Source organism: Lepidochelys kempii, chromosome 17, assembly GCF_965140285.1.
Source record: "Lepidochelys kempii isolate rLepKem1 chromosome 17, rLepKem1.hap1, whole genome shotgun sequence".
Classification (NCBI taxonomy): Eukaryota; Metazoa; Chordata; order Testudines; family Cheloniidae; genus Lepidochelys; species Lepidochelys kempii.
Genome location: NC_136396.1, coordinates 6,490,612 through 6,509,667, shown reverse-complemented (window position 1 = coordinate 6,509,667; position 19,056 = coordinate 6,490,612). Strand labels below are relative to the sequence as shown.

Genomic DNA, 19,056 nt, shown 5'->3' with positions numbered 1-19,056 from the left:
CCAGATTGCTGTAAATAATTATTGTAACACATCTAGTCATTTTTGACAATTGACATCGTATAGAGAACAGGAAGAAACTCTCAACTACTGTACCTTTCATCCATCCAAGTCTGTTTTTTGTCAAGAGAAATTACAGTAAGTTGTGTCTTTACCGGTTTGAAGTTTTAAATAGATTTAGCATTTGATACTCAAAAAGAAACTAAGAGGTTTCATTTGGCTTTGATTAGTATGCCCAGAGACTTCTGTAATGGGCAGATTTTCTGAACTGGAGAAAAAGCTAACACATTCACACCACAGCGTGGTGGTATTTCCAAAGAAACAGAGGCCAGGTAGTTCAAAAGTGACTTGTGAGTTTCAGTGCTTCAATTTGTGGGTGTTTTGTTTTGAGACATCTTTAATAGGGCTTGATTTTCAGGGTCTATATGTTTGAAAATCAGGCCCTTTTCAGGCATCTTCATTTGGTGCTCAGAATTGAGGCACTCAGAAAACACTATTTGGTTCTGAAGATCTTGGCCAAGATGTTTAAGTAAATATATCCATCAGTTTCTTCACAGTTCTTAGAAGCCTCGAATTATGGATTCACTGAAATTATACACAGACCCTCATATACGTCATTTGAAAATGTTCTGTGAAAATTATAAACAGTTGCACTGAATAATTATTTGAAAAAATAAAAAGAGTCCCTTAACTTAGATGAGTGCTGAGTTGGTGAGATGTTTTCCAGAAATGTGGAAGAGAAGCCTTTATCATAACAACAGTCTGGGTGTCACTGCAGTCAAAGTTATGGCAAAGCGCAGTTGGCAAAAGATTAGCAACTTGTATTGCCGCATGGAGAGCCTGAAGCTTAGGTAGGGATGGGGAATGTTGGGAAACAGGGATTGGAAGAAGGAGGGTGAATGAGGAATTGGGGCTAGTATATCATTAGCCCCTTTTTGTAGTTTAGGAAAGAGGTATGACCATCTGGAGAGACACCTCTCGACTAAATGTATATTTTACTTTGGGGTCGGTCAAAGTAAGGAACCAGGGATACTGTTTGATGCTGAAAGGTTGGTGGTTTGCTGTACTGAATTGGAATAGTGTATCACCGGCGAGATGTGGGTAGGCATGTGGAAAGAACACGGCAGCCTTTTACAAGAAAGCAAAAGCCTTTAAAAATGCTTATGTTCCTCTTGCTTCTCCACCTGCCACCCTTCATGCCACCAGCTGCTTATGTCCACCTAATGCAATTAGCATGGGAGTATATAGTAACTGTGTAGTGTTAGGATGCTGTGGTGTGGTGTGGTTTGTTTGTTTGTTTGTTAAAGTGAGGTGGCTCAGTGACTGCTTAAATTTCTGGGCCTTAACTTGTTCTGCTTCAAAATTAGATACAAATGTACATAAGTCTTTTTTTTTAAATCAAGTCCTAGAATTAAGATAAAATCAGTTTAGTTCTAAATTATAGGAATTGGGAAACCATTGTGTTATTTTAGATGTTTTTGTTGTGTCTGTTTACAGTTTGAAAAATACTTAGGTGTGGAACTGAAAGGATACAGATGGTTGATCTGTATTATGTGCCTTTTAAAGACTTTTATCATCTACTTGAAAAACATAATTAACTGAAGTTCACAATGACTTTCATTGCAAGGATTTGGTGCACATGTGTGGCAGCTGGATTAACAGAAAACTGTGATGACTATTTTAATCCACAAACTAAGAAGGATTTAGGATCGTAACAGCTTCTTGGTCTAATATACTGTTAACCAGACAATATTATACACTGTTTTCATTTGAAGGAGTTAGTGTTGTCTTGTGGAGCGTGTGAGGTCTAGTGGTTAGAGTAGAAGAGTGGCCTTTGGGTACTATACCTAGCTCTCCCGCTAACTTGCTGTGTGACCCTGGGGAAGTTACTTAGCTGTATGTACATTTTCCCCACCTGTAAAATGAGAATAATAATCTCTGTTTTAAGGGTGTAGAGTTTAATGAATGTTTGTAAATTGCTTTCAGATCCTCTGCTGAAAGATGCTATTTAAGTTCAGAATATCATATTGAATTTAATTCTGTGCTTCTGCAAAAGATGCAGTATGGGAACTAAGTATGTAATTCGGTTAGTTAAAAACCACAGTAAATTATAAATTAGAACTCTCTTCTTATTTTATATTAGTTATATACTGGGTGAAGAACTTGTATATGTTGAGCAGTTAGCATAGCTGCTTATGTACAGATGTCACAGTAAGTGTTGTTTTACTTATTGATGATGAAATGAAAGATGGGCAAACAGATTTTTAGTACAGAATGCTATCCTTGTCGGTTGGCTTTTCTTGATTGTGCAATCTTGATATCATACTTTTAATGAAGGATCACATGCAATTTAGAAATATTTGAGTAAGCTTTAAGATGTAGAAACTTGCCTAGCACTTCAGTAAATTGGTAGACCATTGCTGTTAATCCTTCTATTAATACTTCTTTCATATTAAAATGATATTGATATAATCCTACCCCGGAAGAATGGATTTTAGTGACCAAAAAGCTTGCATATTACCTTTTGATTGGACTAACAAAAGAATTATGTTCCATTCACATTAACTTGAGCTTGCTTTTTATGGCTATAAATATTTTCTGAGCACAATCCTAGTAATTTTTTTCCAGCTTGCTTTTTAGCTCTAGTGTCAAAATAAAATAAAATAAAAAAACTTGCCTTATGTATAGTCGAGAAACAATCTATTTATGGTTTATTCAGGACAATTTACAAATTGTTTACCCACACAATGTAAACCTTTATCAGGGTGGGATTCATCTCTAAATGAATCATGTTTTGGCTTTACTCTTGTTTGCCTGTGCTCCTTTTTAGCAGAATGAAGTAAAGGAAACTGTTCACTAAGAGTTGATAAAGAGATATTTCCTTTGCACCTTTTATAGCCAACACAGATTTTGTTTGGGTTATTTTATCTGTTAATCCACCCATGGTGTATTTTTGTCATTCAGTTGGGTTGCCAGAGAGTGTTGTCAGTGATACCAGAGTTAAGTTAGTGTCCTTTTATGGGCTTTTACTATTATAGGACTATTGTGACATCAGTGGACTGAAAGAGCAGAATTGGGTCTTGCATGGCTGTTTCCCATGTGTGACGTGGGAATGGTAACACTCACCTGTCTCACAGGCACACTGTTTGGGTTACTGCGTGAAACAGTTCAGGGCAAATGTGTATATGCCCAAGGGTGGCATTTAGCCCTAAAGTGTTAATGCTTCACTTTGAAAATAGAAAGCCCTATGCAGCTGCTCAGTGTTTTTATCATCCAGTGTAAAAATTACAATATAGTAACTAAAAGTTAAAGGTCTTGTTTAACCTACTCATGGATTTTTGCTTTTGTTGATCAGCGATTTTCCTGAGTGAGACCACATCACAAATGTAAACATAAATTAACCACACATTTGAACCTTATACTGTGCAGTTCCACCTACTTAGAAAAATCAATAATAATATGATGATTCTTGAACTTGTTTTCTCTATATCATTTAATTGTGTATTGAAGTTTTTCATTTGGATTTTGTAGTTTTTGCCAAAAAAATCAATCATACACAGATTGGTTCTGTTTTAAATTTTACGCCTCAGCTGAAATACAGTACATAAATTTAGAACTGAGGAAAACAAGTCTTATACATACACAGATTTGACTGTTTAGAAACATTCTACGTTGTACAGAATAATCCATTTTCCATTGTGAAGTCTTTTTTATTTTTTTTGAGACAGTAGGTCTTCTCACACATCCTAGTCTCTTCTTTCATTTGTAGTGGTTGCTATATCATTAAAGGCAAAATCCAACAGTCTGATAAATGTACGCATCTCAGATTCTTTAAATATTTCCATGTCACTTTTCACTATTTCCCAGAGTGAAACTCCATTTTATTAGAAGAATTCTTATGGGAAAGCAGAGTTGAAAGGAGTGACATCATCAAGCTCTCCTGAAAAACAGATTGGTTTCCTTTAAGTAACACTCACTTGAGAAACCACCTATTTAAAGAGAGGCAGACAAAAAATAGTTAGAAAGAAAATTAGCTGTAGAATAACTTAAAGCACTGGAGGGCAATTCCCTTCAAAGTTTTAACTTAATCGCCAGCACTATAAACAAGAATCAAAAGCAGCCTATTTGAAATGTCTCTTGTAGGCTTTTGTTTTGCCTTCTTGTAAATTATAGCCTTTATCTGGTACAAATAGTTTTTGTAAATTCACAGATAAACTAAAGAATGCCATAGTGTGGGCCTGACTCTTTATCTATTTGAAATGCCTATTCATTTGATGAATGCAAACAAGTCACTTTAGATTTGTATTGTAAAAAATATTTTCCTCTTTAAATATGATTTCAGATAATTTATATTCTAAATTTGTGTACAAATCCTTATTTGTTTCTTCTTCACACAACCATTCTTTACATTGGGTGGCAGAAAGAAAGGCCTTCTCCTTTGAAGTGAAATGGTTAATTGGACACCCTCTAGAGGGCGATGTTTTCTTAACTTTATCAGTGCAATGAATCCAGCTTCTCTCAGTGTATTCTGTTGATTTAGGTTGATGGCTGATGTTGTATGAAGGCCATAGGAATATTCTGATTTATCATCCGGTTTACCTTGCCTTTCTATGAGTTGGAAACTTCGTTACATCCATTTGTTGATGTCTACTTGAAAAGTTTTAACAGAAATTATTTTGCACGTGCCTCAGGAAGAATTGGCGTCAGGTTACAGTTCATTGTTTTATGTTGGCAAACACTCCAGGCGAACTACTTTTTAAAATAATGTGCTTTTGGTTATCTTATATTTTTAGTCCTGTGCATGCCAAATGTCAGAAAAGTGGACTTTCTTTCTTTCTTTTCCTGTTAATGCAAAGGGGATTTATATTGCAGTTGATGTGTGTTACCCAAGTAAATCCTTTGTGTACAAGTTGGAGAATGGACTACTTAAAATGTATCATGATTCAGTTCTTTACAAGTCTTCCTATTCTGAGTGTGTCTGAAGAGGGAGCAAGATTCCTCCACCCACACCCCCCACCACCTTATTCTGGCAGTCTTGGATCACCTTGTAGTAATTGCTACACTGACAGCTGGTGTGGGCCATTCTGTTCTGGAAAACTCCAGGTGTTACGCTGGATCTCTTGGCCAGGAACTTTGTATGGAAAGTACAAAATACCCATCCGTTACAGTATGACAGTGGATTACAAATTTAGAGTAGATGAGAGAATAGACTAGGAGATGTGTGAATGGTTAACTGTAAGCACAAATTTGGGTACTGGCCATCAGCTTTACTGGTTGTACATAAGCTGTATTATGATAACGGATGAAGAATCAATGAAGTGGATAAGGTTGGTAGTATCTGCTGGGTCGTTGCTACAATGGACGCAAAAGATCCATTACACCAGCTAGAGGAAGTGGAGGATTGACAGGAGACCAAAATTTAGCACAGTAGAAGGTCAAGTAGGGATGTAGGCTGAGAAATTATATCGGGGGGAGCATAAGCATGAGGTGTTTTAGAGACGGGGCTTTTGTAGTGGGTATGGACGTGGATGGGGGAACAAGTGTCAGTTTCAGAAGACAGGACAGATGTCTGATTTGAATGTACATGTGAAAAAGATATGGTAGCATTCTGAACAGACTGGAGTTTGGATGAGAACTATTTCAGGAGGGAATTATCGTTACTGAGGCAGGGAGTGACAAATGCATGACTGAGCGATTTAACAGAGGAAGTGTCAAGGTAATGACTTATGCAAACTATGTTTTGGACATTTTTGTAGGTGCACCTGCAGAGGAGTAATGGCACAGCAGAGCAAGATGTCCGTGACAGAGCTGAGAGGTGGGAGAAAGGCTAGCATTGAGAATGGCACTACAGTTATGAGGGCCCCATAGAAGTTTTCTTGCAAAGGTGGATGGTCTCAGTCTTGGTTACATCAAAATGAAGAACATTTCTGTAGGGTCAGATGTCCATTTGTCAGAGGCAGATTGAGCGGGAGTTGAATAAAAGAGCATAATGCAGTTCTACTCTGAAAATTGACCCAGTAAAATGGCATTGTGAGGTTCTTTGTTTATTATTTCTATTTTTCCCCCTCAATTATTTCCTATCAAATGTGCACAATTCACAAATAAAAAGATGTTTTTCCCTCTGCAAATGTGAACTGAGCTGTGAAAGTCAAGTTTGATTGTTTTCTTCTTTTACATCACCAGTAATAAGCTTATTCTGCTGATTAATCCCTCAGCGACACCCATTATCATCTGATTGTCTCTGATAGAGTTGCACGCTTCTTACTGATTGAAAGTTGGTGAACTATTATATTGGTGATGTACAAGAAGGAATAGAAGCCAGAGCTTTATAGGCTCTGCAGGAGCAAAAAGTAGTGAAAATCTGTTGTTGTTACTATGGATAGTTGAGGTGACTACACAAAGGGAAGAGAGCTGTTGTGTAATGACTGATTACCTTTTTGTGTATCTGCTTTTCAGAGCAGAACTGCATTTTAAAAGAGAGAGTTGAGTGTCATCAGAATAAAAGCAATCGCCCAGTTTAAACTGTAAAATAATGTGCGTGGGTGAAAAGAAGTAGCCAGTGAAGGGCAGAGTACAGAGCCATAAGGGGCTTTATACAGTGTCAAAGCACAGTTTACCACTGAAGTGAAGAAACAGGGATAAGAGTGAAACCAGGTGAGAAGAAGGGAAGGACAGCATGTTCTTGAGGATAGTGTGGTCAATAATCTCAAATATTGCTTGGAAATCAAGGAAAAGGAGTACGTTGAGAGAGCTATGATCAGTACAGTTAAGGAGTTCATTAACCGCCTTCAGAAGGGTGCTTTCATTGCTGTGAAAGATGTAAAAGCCAAACTGGCATGAGGCAATGATTCAGCGGGTACCCAGGAGATGAGAAGGCTGTTCCTATAATTTTGTGAGAATGGGGTAAGTCTGATGTGAAAGGATATGAGGTGCAGGTACAGTTGTTGAAGGTGGTGTGATAGCTGAGGTTTTGATGAGGTAGGGTGAGAGATTCTTGTTATATAGCTGTTTGTTGATGATGGCAGCTAGAGGGGGTGAGTCGTGGTGAGAAGGGAATAGATGGTATGAGGTTCAGGAGATACCCTTCTCTGTTGTAATCCAGAGGAGGGCACTGGTGCAAACACTTCCTGCTTTCCCCAGTGGTGTATTCCTCTGAGAAACAGCAGCTTCCACTGTTGCAGGGGCATGAAATATATAGCCCTTGTGCCTGCAGGGTTGCAGCAAACCCTGTGTGTATATAATCAGTGATTGATTATGCAGTAAATGGGTGCTGATCTTGTTGTCGTGAATATTTTTTTCTAAAGTATTTAAATCAACTCTGCCTTTTTGGGTAGTCTAAAAATGCAAACATTTTAGGGAAAGAGCTGAAGTTTTAAGACTGGAAATAAAATATACTTGTGTCTTTTAAAAGGTTTATCTCCACTCTTCTTAAATGTGCTGATTTGGCTTATTCTATTTGCTTAGTCTTTGTGGGCTGTTAAAATCAGTTGCTTTTTTCCCATCTGAAGGAAGTGCATCTTTGACACTTCTCATGACCTGAGTCATGATGCTGTCAGAGAGCCAGAAAACATCCTTAGCAGTCATGGGTAAAACAGCAGAGCTGATGTGGGGTGGGGGGAGACAGAGATATTCCTATATTTTTTCCCCCCAGTTTTAATATTCTGTGGGTTTTAGACAAATCACTTTTGTTATAATTTTCCATGGATGATATTCGCAGGTTCTCATACGCAATGGTTATCAGAGCACATTGTTTTATAACTTAGAAGAAATAAAGTGTATGCAACCTGAGTCAGATATCTGCCTAGAACTATTTTAAACATCATAATGTTTGTGCTAATTGCTGCAGACATACTAACATGGACATTAGTACAAGGAAAAAGTGGCAAAAAAGCTGCCACAACTTTATTAACATACATAAATTGCCTTGGCAGAATTTGATTTTTTTAAAATAATTTTGACAGATAATATCAATGCTTATTTTTAAGCATATTTTAATTTTGATAAATGTCAATTTTCACATTTGCAGGAAAATTATGGGGAAAGTGTCAGACAATCATCATTTAATGACAGACTTTGAGATTCAAAAAGCTAAATCTTAACAACCATTAAACTCAAATTGTCATCATCAAAAGTCAAAGTATACAAAGTAAATATCCTGAAGTCAAACTCTAAGGAGTATTTTTCTTACATTGCCTACCTGTAGATTTTGATTGTTGTTGATGGAGATACTTTTTGTCAGTTTGTGGGTGCATGGTGAAATCGATGATTACCGACATTTACTAGTAAAAATCTAATCCTTCCATGTCTGTAGATAAGTAATCCTTAATATTAGGTGCTGGCAAGCTAAAAATTGGGTTGGGCGTGCTTTTATCTCATCTTCCTATACTCCACCTAATAAGGTTGTTCTCTACTGCACGTAGACAGGTCATCCAAGAGGCTACGAGGCCAATCACTTGCACATTCTAATGCAAAAGTGACCCATATCTCATGCTGAGGGACTTTTGTTCTCCCACAGCCAAAACTCCAGTAGATCCTAGTGATAAGTTTATTCTATTCCATGGGGCAGGGAAGCCCCTTGGCTTCGACCACGGCACCAGGACTGAAGGCCCTCATTGTCTAAATTTTGCCCACGTCATCCAAACTTGTTGCAAGGATCCGTCAGTACAAAGAGGCCTTTAAATTTACATACAGAAGGGAAAAATGGAAGAGGAGCAGCAACAGCATATGCCTGTCTCCCCAAGCCTTGCACCACTGATCCCGCGATACACTGCTATAAAACATCTACAAATGGACAAGAAAACTCAGTAAACTCAGTGATTATGAACAGTCAAGCCTGGAATCCATGACTCTGAGCAGAATTGTAGGTATGAACCCTGGTATAGACAGGATGGCAAGCAGCTAAGACCCTCCCTATACCTTCTCCCCCCCCCCCCCCCCGCAGGCTTTTATTAGAGATGATTCAGCCAATGGGAGGCCATTTTAGCTGATTTCCCCGGCAATCACCGATTGGGCGAACCAGCTGAAGTGTCAGTGCTACAGTCTTCTCCTGCCTCTGCAGGGAGCTATGAAGCCCACAGCTGGCTATCAGAGGGCGGGGTTTTGTTTTTGTTTTTTCACTTCAGTGCAAGTTTTGCCCTAAGGATTGTAGGTTTGGGCCAACAATATTTTCAGTTAAATGGACCCTGCAAGATTATTATGTAGTCAGATTTTGTTCCTGTTCCTTGATCTGCTTTTAGATCCGTTTACAAAGTCAGCGCAAGCTTTTATTTATATGCTCCCTCTTTCCAAACCGAAAGCTTCAGTGCTTTTTTTCATCCATGCAGCTTTTACAAGCAACCTTGTCCTGTGTTCCGGGTGTGAGGGGGAGAGAGGGGAAATTGTCACAGGAACAGATCTTAGTTTCAAGTTTCCAATGAGATATTTTATAAGAAGTTAGCTAAGATCATGGATGTTTCCCTAACAGGAGGTATCACAGCTGTTAGCACGTATATGCACAAGAGCACCAGGGCTACTTCACACACAATTGCCTGTGTCCCCACCCTGTGTCTATGCATGTGCCTCCAAAGATTTCATTTCCATCCCCCCTGCCTCCCTCCCCCCCAAGCACGTGCAGAAGTAGGAGTATTGGCCAGCTGTATATCACCAGCAGTTTGAGCACAGCTTGTACGGCTCCCATGTGGTGGGTTCTAATCCCAAGCAGAGCTAGAGTTTTAAATGCTTCACCCTTAGGATATATCTGCACTGCAGTTAAAAACCCCTGGCTGGCTCACAGGCTCACTATTTAATTGCGGTGTAGACAGTCAGGCTGGAGCCTGGGCTCTAGGATCGTGCAAGGTGGGAGAGTCCCAGAGGTTGGGCTGCCTGCACCCCAACATGTCTCTGCCACACTTAAACAGCCCCTACCCTGAGCCCAAGTCAGCTGGCATGAGCCAGTTGCAGGTGTCTAATTGCAGTGTAGACATATCCTTAGAGGAAGGTGAAGTGAATGGTGTAAATTCCTCTGTCTCTACCCCCCAAGGACTAGAAAGGATTTGAGGGTGTCAGTGACAGTAATTTGTGGTTGAGGCAGTCAGTGGTTTCTTGAAAGTGGAGATAGTGTAGGGAGGGAAGTAGTGGAGGTCTCAGATGGAGAGTGTGTGGATGCGGTGGGGAAGTGTACCAATGGGTGTGATGTAAAATCCTAGAAAGATTGGAGGGGTGAGATCCAGGGCCTGAGGTGAGCTTTCCCTCCACCAAGCAGGTAACTGAGGGTAGAGGAGTGTTTCTTTCCCCTGTGACTGGAGACACTTGGACTGGTGCATGTGCCTCTCAGGGGAATGTTACGAGCACACAGGCTTGTCTGTTGGCATCAGATGCTCCATCTTTTCATACATCGACAAGGAAAGGGTTGCTTTCCCAGTACACTCATGTGAATAGATGCAGCCATTTTATAAAAGGTGAACAAAAAAGCAGTTTTAAACATTATGAAGACAAAAGGCCAAATTCTGCTCTCATCAGTATAAACATTACTGACCTCAGTGATTTACTCTGGATTTACATCAAGGTAAATTTGAGAAAATTTGACCTTGAGTGCCTAATCTTATATAGCCACTGTAGCTAATAAAAGTGTTAACTAGAAATATTCAGACTTAGGCTGTTAAATGAATCTTGTTCCTAGCAGTTTGCTACTTGAAGCAGTTGCTGTGCAATGTTAAGAAGTAGCGGTTATTTTAATTAAGAACTATAAAGTTTCCTGTTGTCGCACACCCAGTTCCCAGGAAAAATTGTAACATTTTAGGGGAGATTTAAATATGTTACATCTTTAAAGAAAAATCTTGTTTGGCAGTAATTGGTGTTGGGCTTTTTTTAATTAATTAAAAATATTATTGAATGATCTGTTAACGCCCTCCCAGACTACTTCTGCGAGCCAGCATTGCTTCCACAGAGTTCTCTATTTGGGTCACAAGGCAGTGTTTCTCACCAGGGTGCTGCTGTTTCCTCTTCCGACTCTAGTAGATTACAGATTATACTGGAACATGTCTGGGGAAAGGTCAGGAACGAGGGTGAAAGTCCTGGAACTGTAGCTGGGAAGCTTTTCATTCTCATCTATGAGACTTCTGGTACTGAATAAAAACCAAAACAAAATAAACCGCCACACTCATGATTTTTTTAACAGCATCCTCTTTTATATTTAGAAAGGATTGTTTTTGTCTTGTGTTAAATAATTAGTGAGTATTTGGTTGAGGAATCTCTTACAATAGGCAGCAAATAAAGGCTAAGCATGCTTCATTTTCTCATTGCACAGCCTGCCAGTGATTGTGTAGATTCAAGTTATTGTGTGTTTTACTTACAGTCAGTAAGTTGCAGGATATTAGATATTTGATGTTAACTTTGTTAAAATATTTGGTGGTGTTTGAATTTTAGTCTATTAAGTACAGTAAGATATTAAAAGCAGACCAAGTGCTTTGGAATTTAAATGACATAATTGTGTTACTTATTAGTTTTATTGGAATAATACAAGGCAGAATAAGAACACAAGGAAATACAGGATAATTTTAAAAAAAAATCTTACATTGTTTTACTATATAGCTAAGAGAAGCTCAGTTCTGCTCATTTTTTTCTGGAAACAACACAGAACAAGTTGACTGCTTATTATTCCCAATCTACTAATATAAAACCTTATGTAGGGCCAAAACTTGCTTGCCTTACTTATGTGTAAAGTGAAATTTCACAGTGCACACAATCATTCCACAACAGCTGACATTAGCCAGTGCAAGAATACCATATCCAGCTGAAACTGCAGAGGAAATTTAGTAGGTAGAATTATATAATCTGAGTTTGAATTTACCTGGACACTGGTGTTTATGCCCCTTCCTGTATTAAAAAGTGCACCTGTGATTTTAGAGCTTGATCGTGAGGTACTGGGTACCCCCTTCTCTAGTTGATGGTGATCAACACTTTGTAGGTTTGTCCCTTAAGTAACCAGGACTTAATTTTTTTTTGTCTGTTCTAAAAGGTGACATCTTCAGTAGCAAAAGACCCCTCAGTATCACACCCGACTGCCGACCAAGCCCAAATCTATATTGAGTTCATTGTCAAGTGATCAAGCAACGGATCAACTCCGTATGCTGCTTCTTTTTAAAATGTATTACAAACTAACAATTCTAGCATGTTTTGTTCAAAATACAGTTTTTTGTCATGTCTGGAAAAATTCAGTTATCAAAAAAATAGAAATGTGTAACTTGCTCTGTCATTTAAATCTTGCAGATTAACTCCCTACAGTACATTATTCTGGTTTGTACTTTTAAAAGTAAAATAATTGTAAGTTAAAAGTTTGTCTATAGCAGTCATCAACCTAATGTCCAGTTTTCAGAAGTACCTTGGTGCCTGGTGGTTTGCCACTTTCATATATTCTCAGTCACTGCATTCAGCAGCTAAGAATACCAACCCTTCATATTCTGCCTTTTTTTTTTTTTAAAAAAAGGGGGCGGGCAAAGGTAAAACTGAAACGATGTTAGCCTTGCAATGGCATTACCTGGGAGTTGTGGCTGATGTCTTTTCCACAAATGTCCAACTTTGTCAAAAACCAGTAAATCTTGTGAAGTTTATTTTCCTTATAGCATCTGTGTTTTATAATGGTGCTTTTAATTTGTTTTTACTTTGTCTTTTGGGATTTCTTTTGTCCGGCGCTTTCAGGCCTCCCTTTTTTCAGTGGAAGTGAGTATGTTAATGATGACTGCTTTGGGAATATACCCCTGCAAAGTTGACATGACAGCCTGTTCGCTCTGTGTAATAACAAAGCCCATTGTTATTTTCTCTCTTCACTTTTATCCTCAACTTAATCCATTTCTCCTGTGAGTATTTGTGGTATAAAATGCCTGGGAAAAAACATGGCTCAGAACCCTGAAAGGGTCATAGGAGGTTTTCTTATCGCAGACTTTATGCCAGTTGGTACCCAGGATAGAACTAATGAATTATTTTTTCCCATCCCTCAGTAGGCAGACTTTAATCAATGAAATATTGTCCTTCTTAATAAATGTCTGCTGTTAGACTACCTTTTACAAAGGCAAGAACTTCCCATGATTTTCTCCTAATTTCATGGTTTCTTCTCTGTCTCTATGTCTCTGTGTAAACATTCATAGATAAGATTCAGCAGCAGCTTCAACTGAAACAGTAATCCAAAAAGCAGAATTTGGATTCGGGTCAGAACACACTCAAGAAGTTTGGGATTTGGGTTTAGCTCAGATCAGGAGTTTGGATGCTTATCCAATCTTTCTCTTCCTCTTGAGTCTGTAAAATTTGGCTGGGAATTTTTGCGAGAGCTTCCTTTCAGGTGGTGTTCTGGCCCTTGACTGGAACCTGGGAGTGCCGAGATACAGGGAAGTGGCATGATGTATATAAAAAAACACCTTAAATTAAAGTGCCCACAACAGATGGTAAAAACAGCCCCTCCTTGCACAGCCCTTAAGCCTGACAGAAGAAAAACCTCTCCAGTGACATCCCATAGACAGATAAATACTTAACCAAAAAGATGTGCCTTTCTCTGTACTCTGAAGGTCAGTAAACTCAGACACTGGCAGATCACCAAGGAAGAGAGATCCACAGCTAGGGACGCTCTAGTGAAAATGTTCTGCCTCCAGTCCTTACGAGGGCACGTCTGTCATGAAGGTGCCAGGAGTTTTTTTTAAGTTCCCTCCAAATGGATTGCTATAGAAGGTATTCTTGGAAAAGTCAATCAGGCAGTACCCTTCCTTTGTTTATGTGCAATTGTCAGTATGAAAACAAGCTTCTGAAGTTAGTATGTCATTTCCAGCTAAATTTTCAATGTTTAGGGAAGCTGTTGGAACTGTAGTCCTACTTTTTGTTACTTATCAATAGGTATATTTGAAGTGTTGATTTATCCTGTACACATACTGCAAAATAATTTGACTGTGCTATGCTGAAGGATTCTTCACTATACAACATTTGTTTGATATTTCTGGAGGACTTAAATTTGTCGCCGTGTCCTTTGACAGTTAATCAACAACTGCTTGAGCTGTGGAAATAATGTTGATGCTTGGTTGCATTCTTTGTGCTCTTTCGGCCTGATCCTACTGTCTTGTCCGCAAAACTCCCATTTACTGCAATGGGAGTTGCATGCTTCTAGGGGCGGGAGCACGGGGGATAATTTTTTATTGGGTTTTTGAACAGATACAATAGCGTGCACAAAGTTTAAAAAAACTCTGACCTGTTAAATGTAATCTGTAGAACGCCACTTCATTCCAGTAGTGGATGTACAATATAGGTCTTACTGAATGCATGATAAAGAAATCCTAGTCACAGAGTGCATTTACTGTATCCCCACGGCTATGCAATTAAGAAGTCAAGGTTGTATCTTTATGAGGGACTGAGGCAACATTGTCCAGACAATAGCGATACCACTTTATAGAACATTTCCATACTAAAACTATCTAAATATAATTCAGATGAAAGCTATTATTACTCTTTCTATATAAAGTAGCATTTTTTCTAACCTGATTCATCTGCACTAAGTAGAGCTTATTTAAAAGTCAAATTATCAAGCAAAATGCTCACTCCTAAATAACTAAAAAATTTCTCTTAACCCTTTTGTACCATTCTGATTTTTAATTTCTGATTTGCACCATGGCTGGTGAGTTTATTTTCAAAATTATGTAACTAAATTTTGCTTAAGAGAAAATGTAGATTGATAGGTGTTTGGTGGTAGATTAGATGTTTAAAATAGTTGCATCTGTTGTGTTTGGATCTTTTACTTTAGACTTCATTTCTGCTGTGAAACGATGAGTGTTTTGATGATTGGGTTGGTTAATTTTTAATTTACATTTGTATTCTTTCAGTCAGTAAAACTTTATTTTTAAAACTAAAATATATGAACTCAGAAGATACTTCTGCCCTAGAAATTATGAACAAGTTAAACGCCCTGCTTCTTACCCACTCCTAGTAACGTTGTAACACACCTCTTTCATCCCTAAAGGATAGTGATTTTTGCAGTCTGTAGGCAATGCTTGTGAATAATTAGTTAAACTTTGATTCTGTTCATATATTTATTTTTAATGCAATTTTCAACTGAAAGCAAGGCATACTTTCCTTTCTGTGTAGAGTGTCTGCACTAGGTTATAATGAGAGCACCTTAACTGTAGCACAGTTTTAAATGATAACATTGGTGATGTTTTAAAGTGAAAGTGTTTTCATTAAATATCAAAAATGGCAAAGTGCTTTGTTGGAAACATCAGAAATGAATGCATATAGGATTGCTTTTCCAAGATGGTTTAAAGAGCCAGAAGTCCCAATCTTGAAAACAAACCTCATATCGTCAAGTATCATGTCTTTGTTAATTCTGACTGGAAGTAAGGTCTTAGTTTCTGCAAAGTGACTGCAATATGATTTCAGCAGAAATTAAAGTAGGATTTACAGCAACAGTTCTTTGTACAGTCCTTCTAAGAAAAAGTAAATAAGTAAAAGCTGCTTTAATGCTTTCCCAGAACACAAGCAAACAAGTTGAAAGGAACATTATACTTTGTTCTAATTTATCATCTCTTAAGCATTTTTATTTCCCTTTATATATTTTTGTTTTTTCCTTTTTTCTTCTTGTCTTCCTTTGGTTGTCATTAAAGACACCAGAAAAATGCTTAATGTAAAAAAGTAAAGTAATATATAATGTATCAAAGAACTCAGAAAAATGTCGCTACTCCTTAGATCCTTCACTCTATAAAATACAAACGTCACAGTGACTAACTGGTGTGCGTGTGTGTGAATTGGTATCTTTAAGATTCCTGAAAGAGGATCTAATCCTCCAAACTGCTGAGTGTCCTCAACTGCCCCACAGGATCCCTCAACTTTAATGGGAGTTGAGGGAGCTCGGCATCTTCCAGCGTAGATCTAATGTATGATTACTCACTCTTCCTGCACTCAAAAATCCTATTGAATTCAGTGGCAGCTTTGCATTTGGAAGGCTAATTAATTGCTGCATGGTACTGAGATTTGAGTGCATTGAGTAATTACGGATTCCTTGTATATACTGTATACAAATTACTGTTGCAACAGGCGGATGGGGTTCAGAACTTGATCAGTGCAACGTTACAGTTAATCATCATATTCCTAACAGAAAAAAAGAAAGCAAGGTATAGATATTTGGAATCACTTTTTTAGGTATCACCGTTTTCTGTGTTGAATGTTGCTGCTTATGTTGAATACAGAGTGAGGAACACATTTTTTAAAAGGGACTTGATGACATATAATAGTAACTAATTACACAAAAAATGCAGAAAACTATTTTATACTCTTTCCACATGAACCAAGAATGAATCTTCAAGGAAACTAATCAAAGATTTTTTTGAAAAAAGAATTGAAGCCTCAGGCTTAATTTAAACATGAGGGTTTTTTTTTTCCTTTCTTTCTTTTTATTTCTCCCTCCTCCCCCACTTTAGTTCAGGAAAATCTCTATAGTTCTAAATGAAGTCCGTACTCAGAGACTATTCAATAGACTGGTTATTCATTAAAGCCCTGCCATTTCTCTTAAAACGTATTGAATAATGCGCAGACTGGATACCTAACACAAAATGCACTTTGTAATTTCATCATTTTTTTGTTTGTGTGCTTTCCTAAAACACAGAGTTCTACATACTTGGTAGAAAAACAAACACAAAACCCCAAGCTAACGGTTATATGGTATTAAAAGGAGGGTAAAGGAAGCATTGAGTGTCTTTAGGAAGATGAGACATTCATTAAGATTTTTCCGCCTTCCTTTTCCTATCTTCAATCCATCTGAAGTACCATTATAGCTTTTCAGCCTGCTTCCTGTGAGAAACTCTTTTCTTTGCTGTTATTCTTCCTTGAAAAAAGGTGGCTGCACTTCAGTCAGGATTGTATGGATTTGGCCTGGGATTTGTATAATATCTATGTAGAATGCATCAGTTGTTTAGGAACTTAATTCCCAATATGGCTTCCTTTTGATTAAGGACAAAGCCAGCATTTCACAGCATTATAGGAACACAGAAAAACAAGTTAATGATCTAAACCTTTTAATTCACAGTTGCTTGTCTATTTAAAGTACTTTTGATTCTATTATAAACAGACTGGCACCTTTTTGTTTCATTTCTTTCTTTGGTTTCTTTACATTTCTTTCCCTGTTGGCCATGAAATTTGTAGCTAGTTTCCTTTTATAACTGAAGAATGAAAGATTGTGATTGCAGAATGATACAGAAAGTAGGAAAGCATATCTAAACTAAGCATATGTCCAAAACAGATCTTCTGTCTTAGTAATTTGAAACAAGTTTAGTTTAGTGGGGGTTTCTTTCCCTTTACTAAATACTGTATTTTGGCTATTTTATTTCTCTTGTTCTGAAAGACAGTGAAGTTTGTTTCTTTCTACAATAAATTCTTGATTTTTCTGTTATTTTAGTTTAACTTTCCTTCATTTTATTCTTTATATATAACTAGCCTGTATTTTTCTATCCTTTCTTCAGTGCAGCAGGTTGCTATTATAGGATGCCTTAACTTCACTCATGGACGCAGCAAAAATGTTCTTTTTCATAACTTCTCAATGTAAAGCACAGTATGAGGTACGGCAGGACAAAAGTTCCTGTCTGGAGTATTTACCTTTTCCATAGACAATTTGGATTCAGAATCTGCTTCTCCAATTGGACTTTGAAGTTTCTTGATATGTGAAACTTGCTCAACAGAACACCATGTCTCACTTTATTACTATGGGCTACAATTTCTTCATCTCCTTAGATATGAAAAATATTTTTATTGCTGTTTTATCTGCTTCTGTATATTTTTCTATAGTTTTAAGATGAAATCTGTAGAGATTTTTTTCTTTTTCTTCATCAATAGAAGTCTATTATTATTGTATATTTAAAACTGTTAATTTTATATGGTTATCAGAAATGATAAATGGGGAAAAATTTCCAGTAATTTTTTAAATTTTTTCCATCTCTTCAAGGTAAACTAAATAACCAGGATACTTACAATAATTTCACTAATAATAATCCTGGGAACCCACGACTCTTGCCTCTTCCAAGTTTGACTGTGGTGGTACCTCTTGCACAAATCAAACAGCCAATGACCTTAGGGACCATCACCAAACGCACAGGGTAAGTGTATCTGCATGATATTTCTTATTAACATTGTTTGTGGTTGTTTGACAAAATACTCATAGAACTAATTCATGCGGTTAGTGATGCTTTTCTGATTTATGCTTTGTGTTTCCAGTGTACATATAATTCAGTGGCACAAAACTTAGGTCAAAAGTAAGAATAACCATGACAAGTATTAAAAATACATAAAACAGATCTGTCTAAGAATTCAGAAGCATAAATGTTTGTTTGTTTCTTTGTTTGGACACATGGATCATTTTCTTGCAACCACTCCATGGACATATTCTACATTGACATGAGTAGACATTCTGTATAAGGAACAGGTATAAAATATGTCTTGGTTAGGGTGTCCAGATGTCCCGATTTTATAGGGACAGTCCCAATTTTTGGGTCTTTTTCTAATATAGGCTCCTATTACCCTCCCCTCCCCCGTCCCGATTTTTCACATTTGCTGTCTGGTCACCCTAGTCTTGGTCTATATTGAATCATATACTGTGAGCTCTTGAATAGTTTCCACCTTAAATAAAACTTGTTTTAATTTTTTTTTTAATTTCTAAATTCTTCAACCATAGTGGTAGTTGTCTGTCACATATGGAAAGGCAGCAAACCAGGGTGATTATAGATACATATATAGAAAAATCCTATACACATAGATCTGTGTTTCTAATGTTTTCCGGATAGCATAATTCTGTCTATGCGTACCCCATTGATTCAGGCTTTAAGTAATTTTTTTTATAAAACACATCTCATCGGAACCCTGAGAATCCTCCTCATTTTCACCAGCTTTTACACATCCCATGCACTTAGCACTAAGGTAAGGAGAACTAGACAGATTTCCTTCTGATTGCATTAGTCAGGCACAGGGGTCACTCATGGGTGCTTACAAAGGAACTGTCTTTTTTCCCCTGTGTTCATACAGCACCTAGCACAGTGGAAAACTGATCCACCACCAGGGCTCCTTGGC

General features: G+C 37.6%; 1 protein-coding gene across 16 annotated transcripts in view; it reads left to right on the top strand.

Annotated features, from left to right (window-relative positions):
• Positions 1 to 19,056, top strand: part of BCAS3 (BCAS3 microtubule associated cell migration factor) — a 500,892-nt gene that overhangs the window by 163,645 nt on the left and 318,191 nt on the right. For all 16 annotated transcript variants that reach the window (XR_012155467.2, XR_012155469.2, XR_012155468.2 and 13 more), the window contains one exon: positions 17,939 to 18,089. Coding sequence is in view for 13 of the 16 variants with exons in the window: in XM_073315905.2 (XP_073172006.1) it covers positions 17,939 to 18,089 (151 nt within the window). In the remaining 3 variants the exon portion in view is untranslated. The remainder of the gene's footprint in view (positions 1 to 17,938; positions 18,090 to 19,056) is intronic.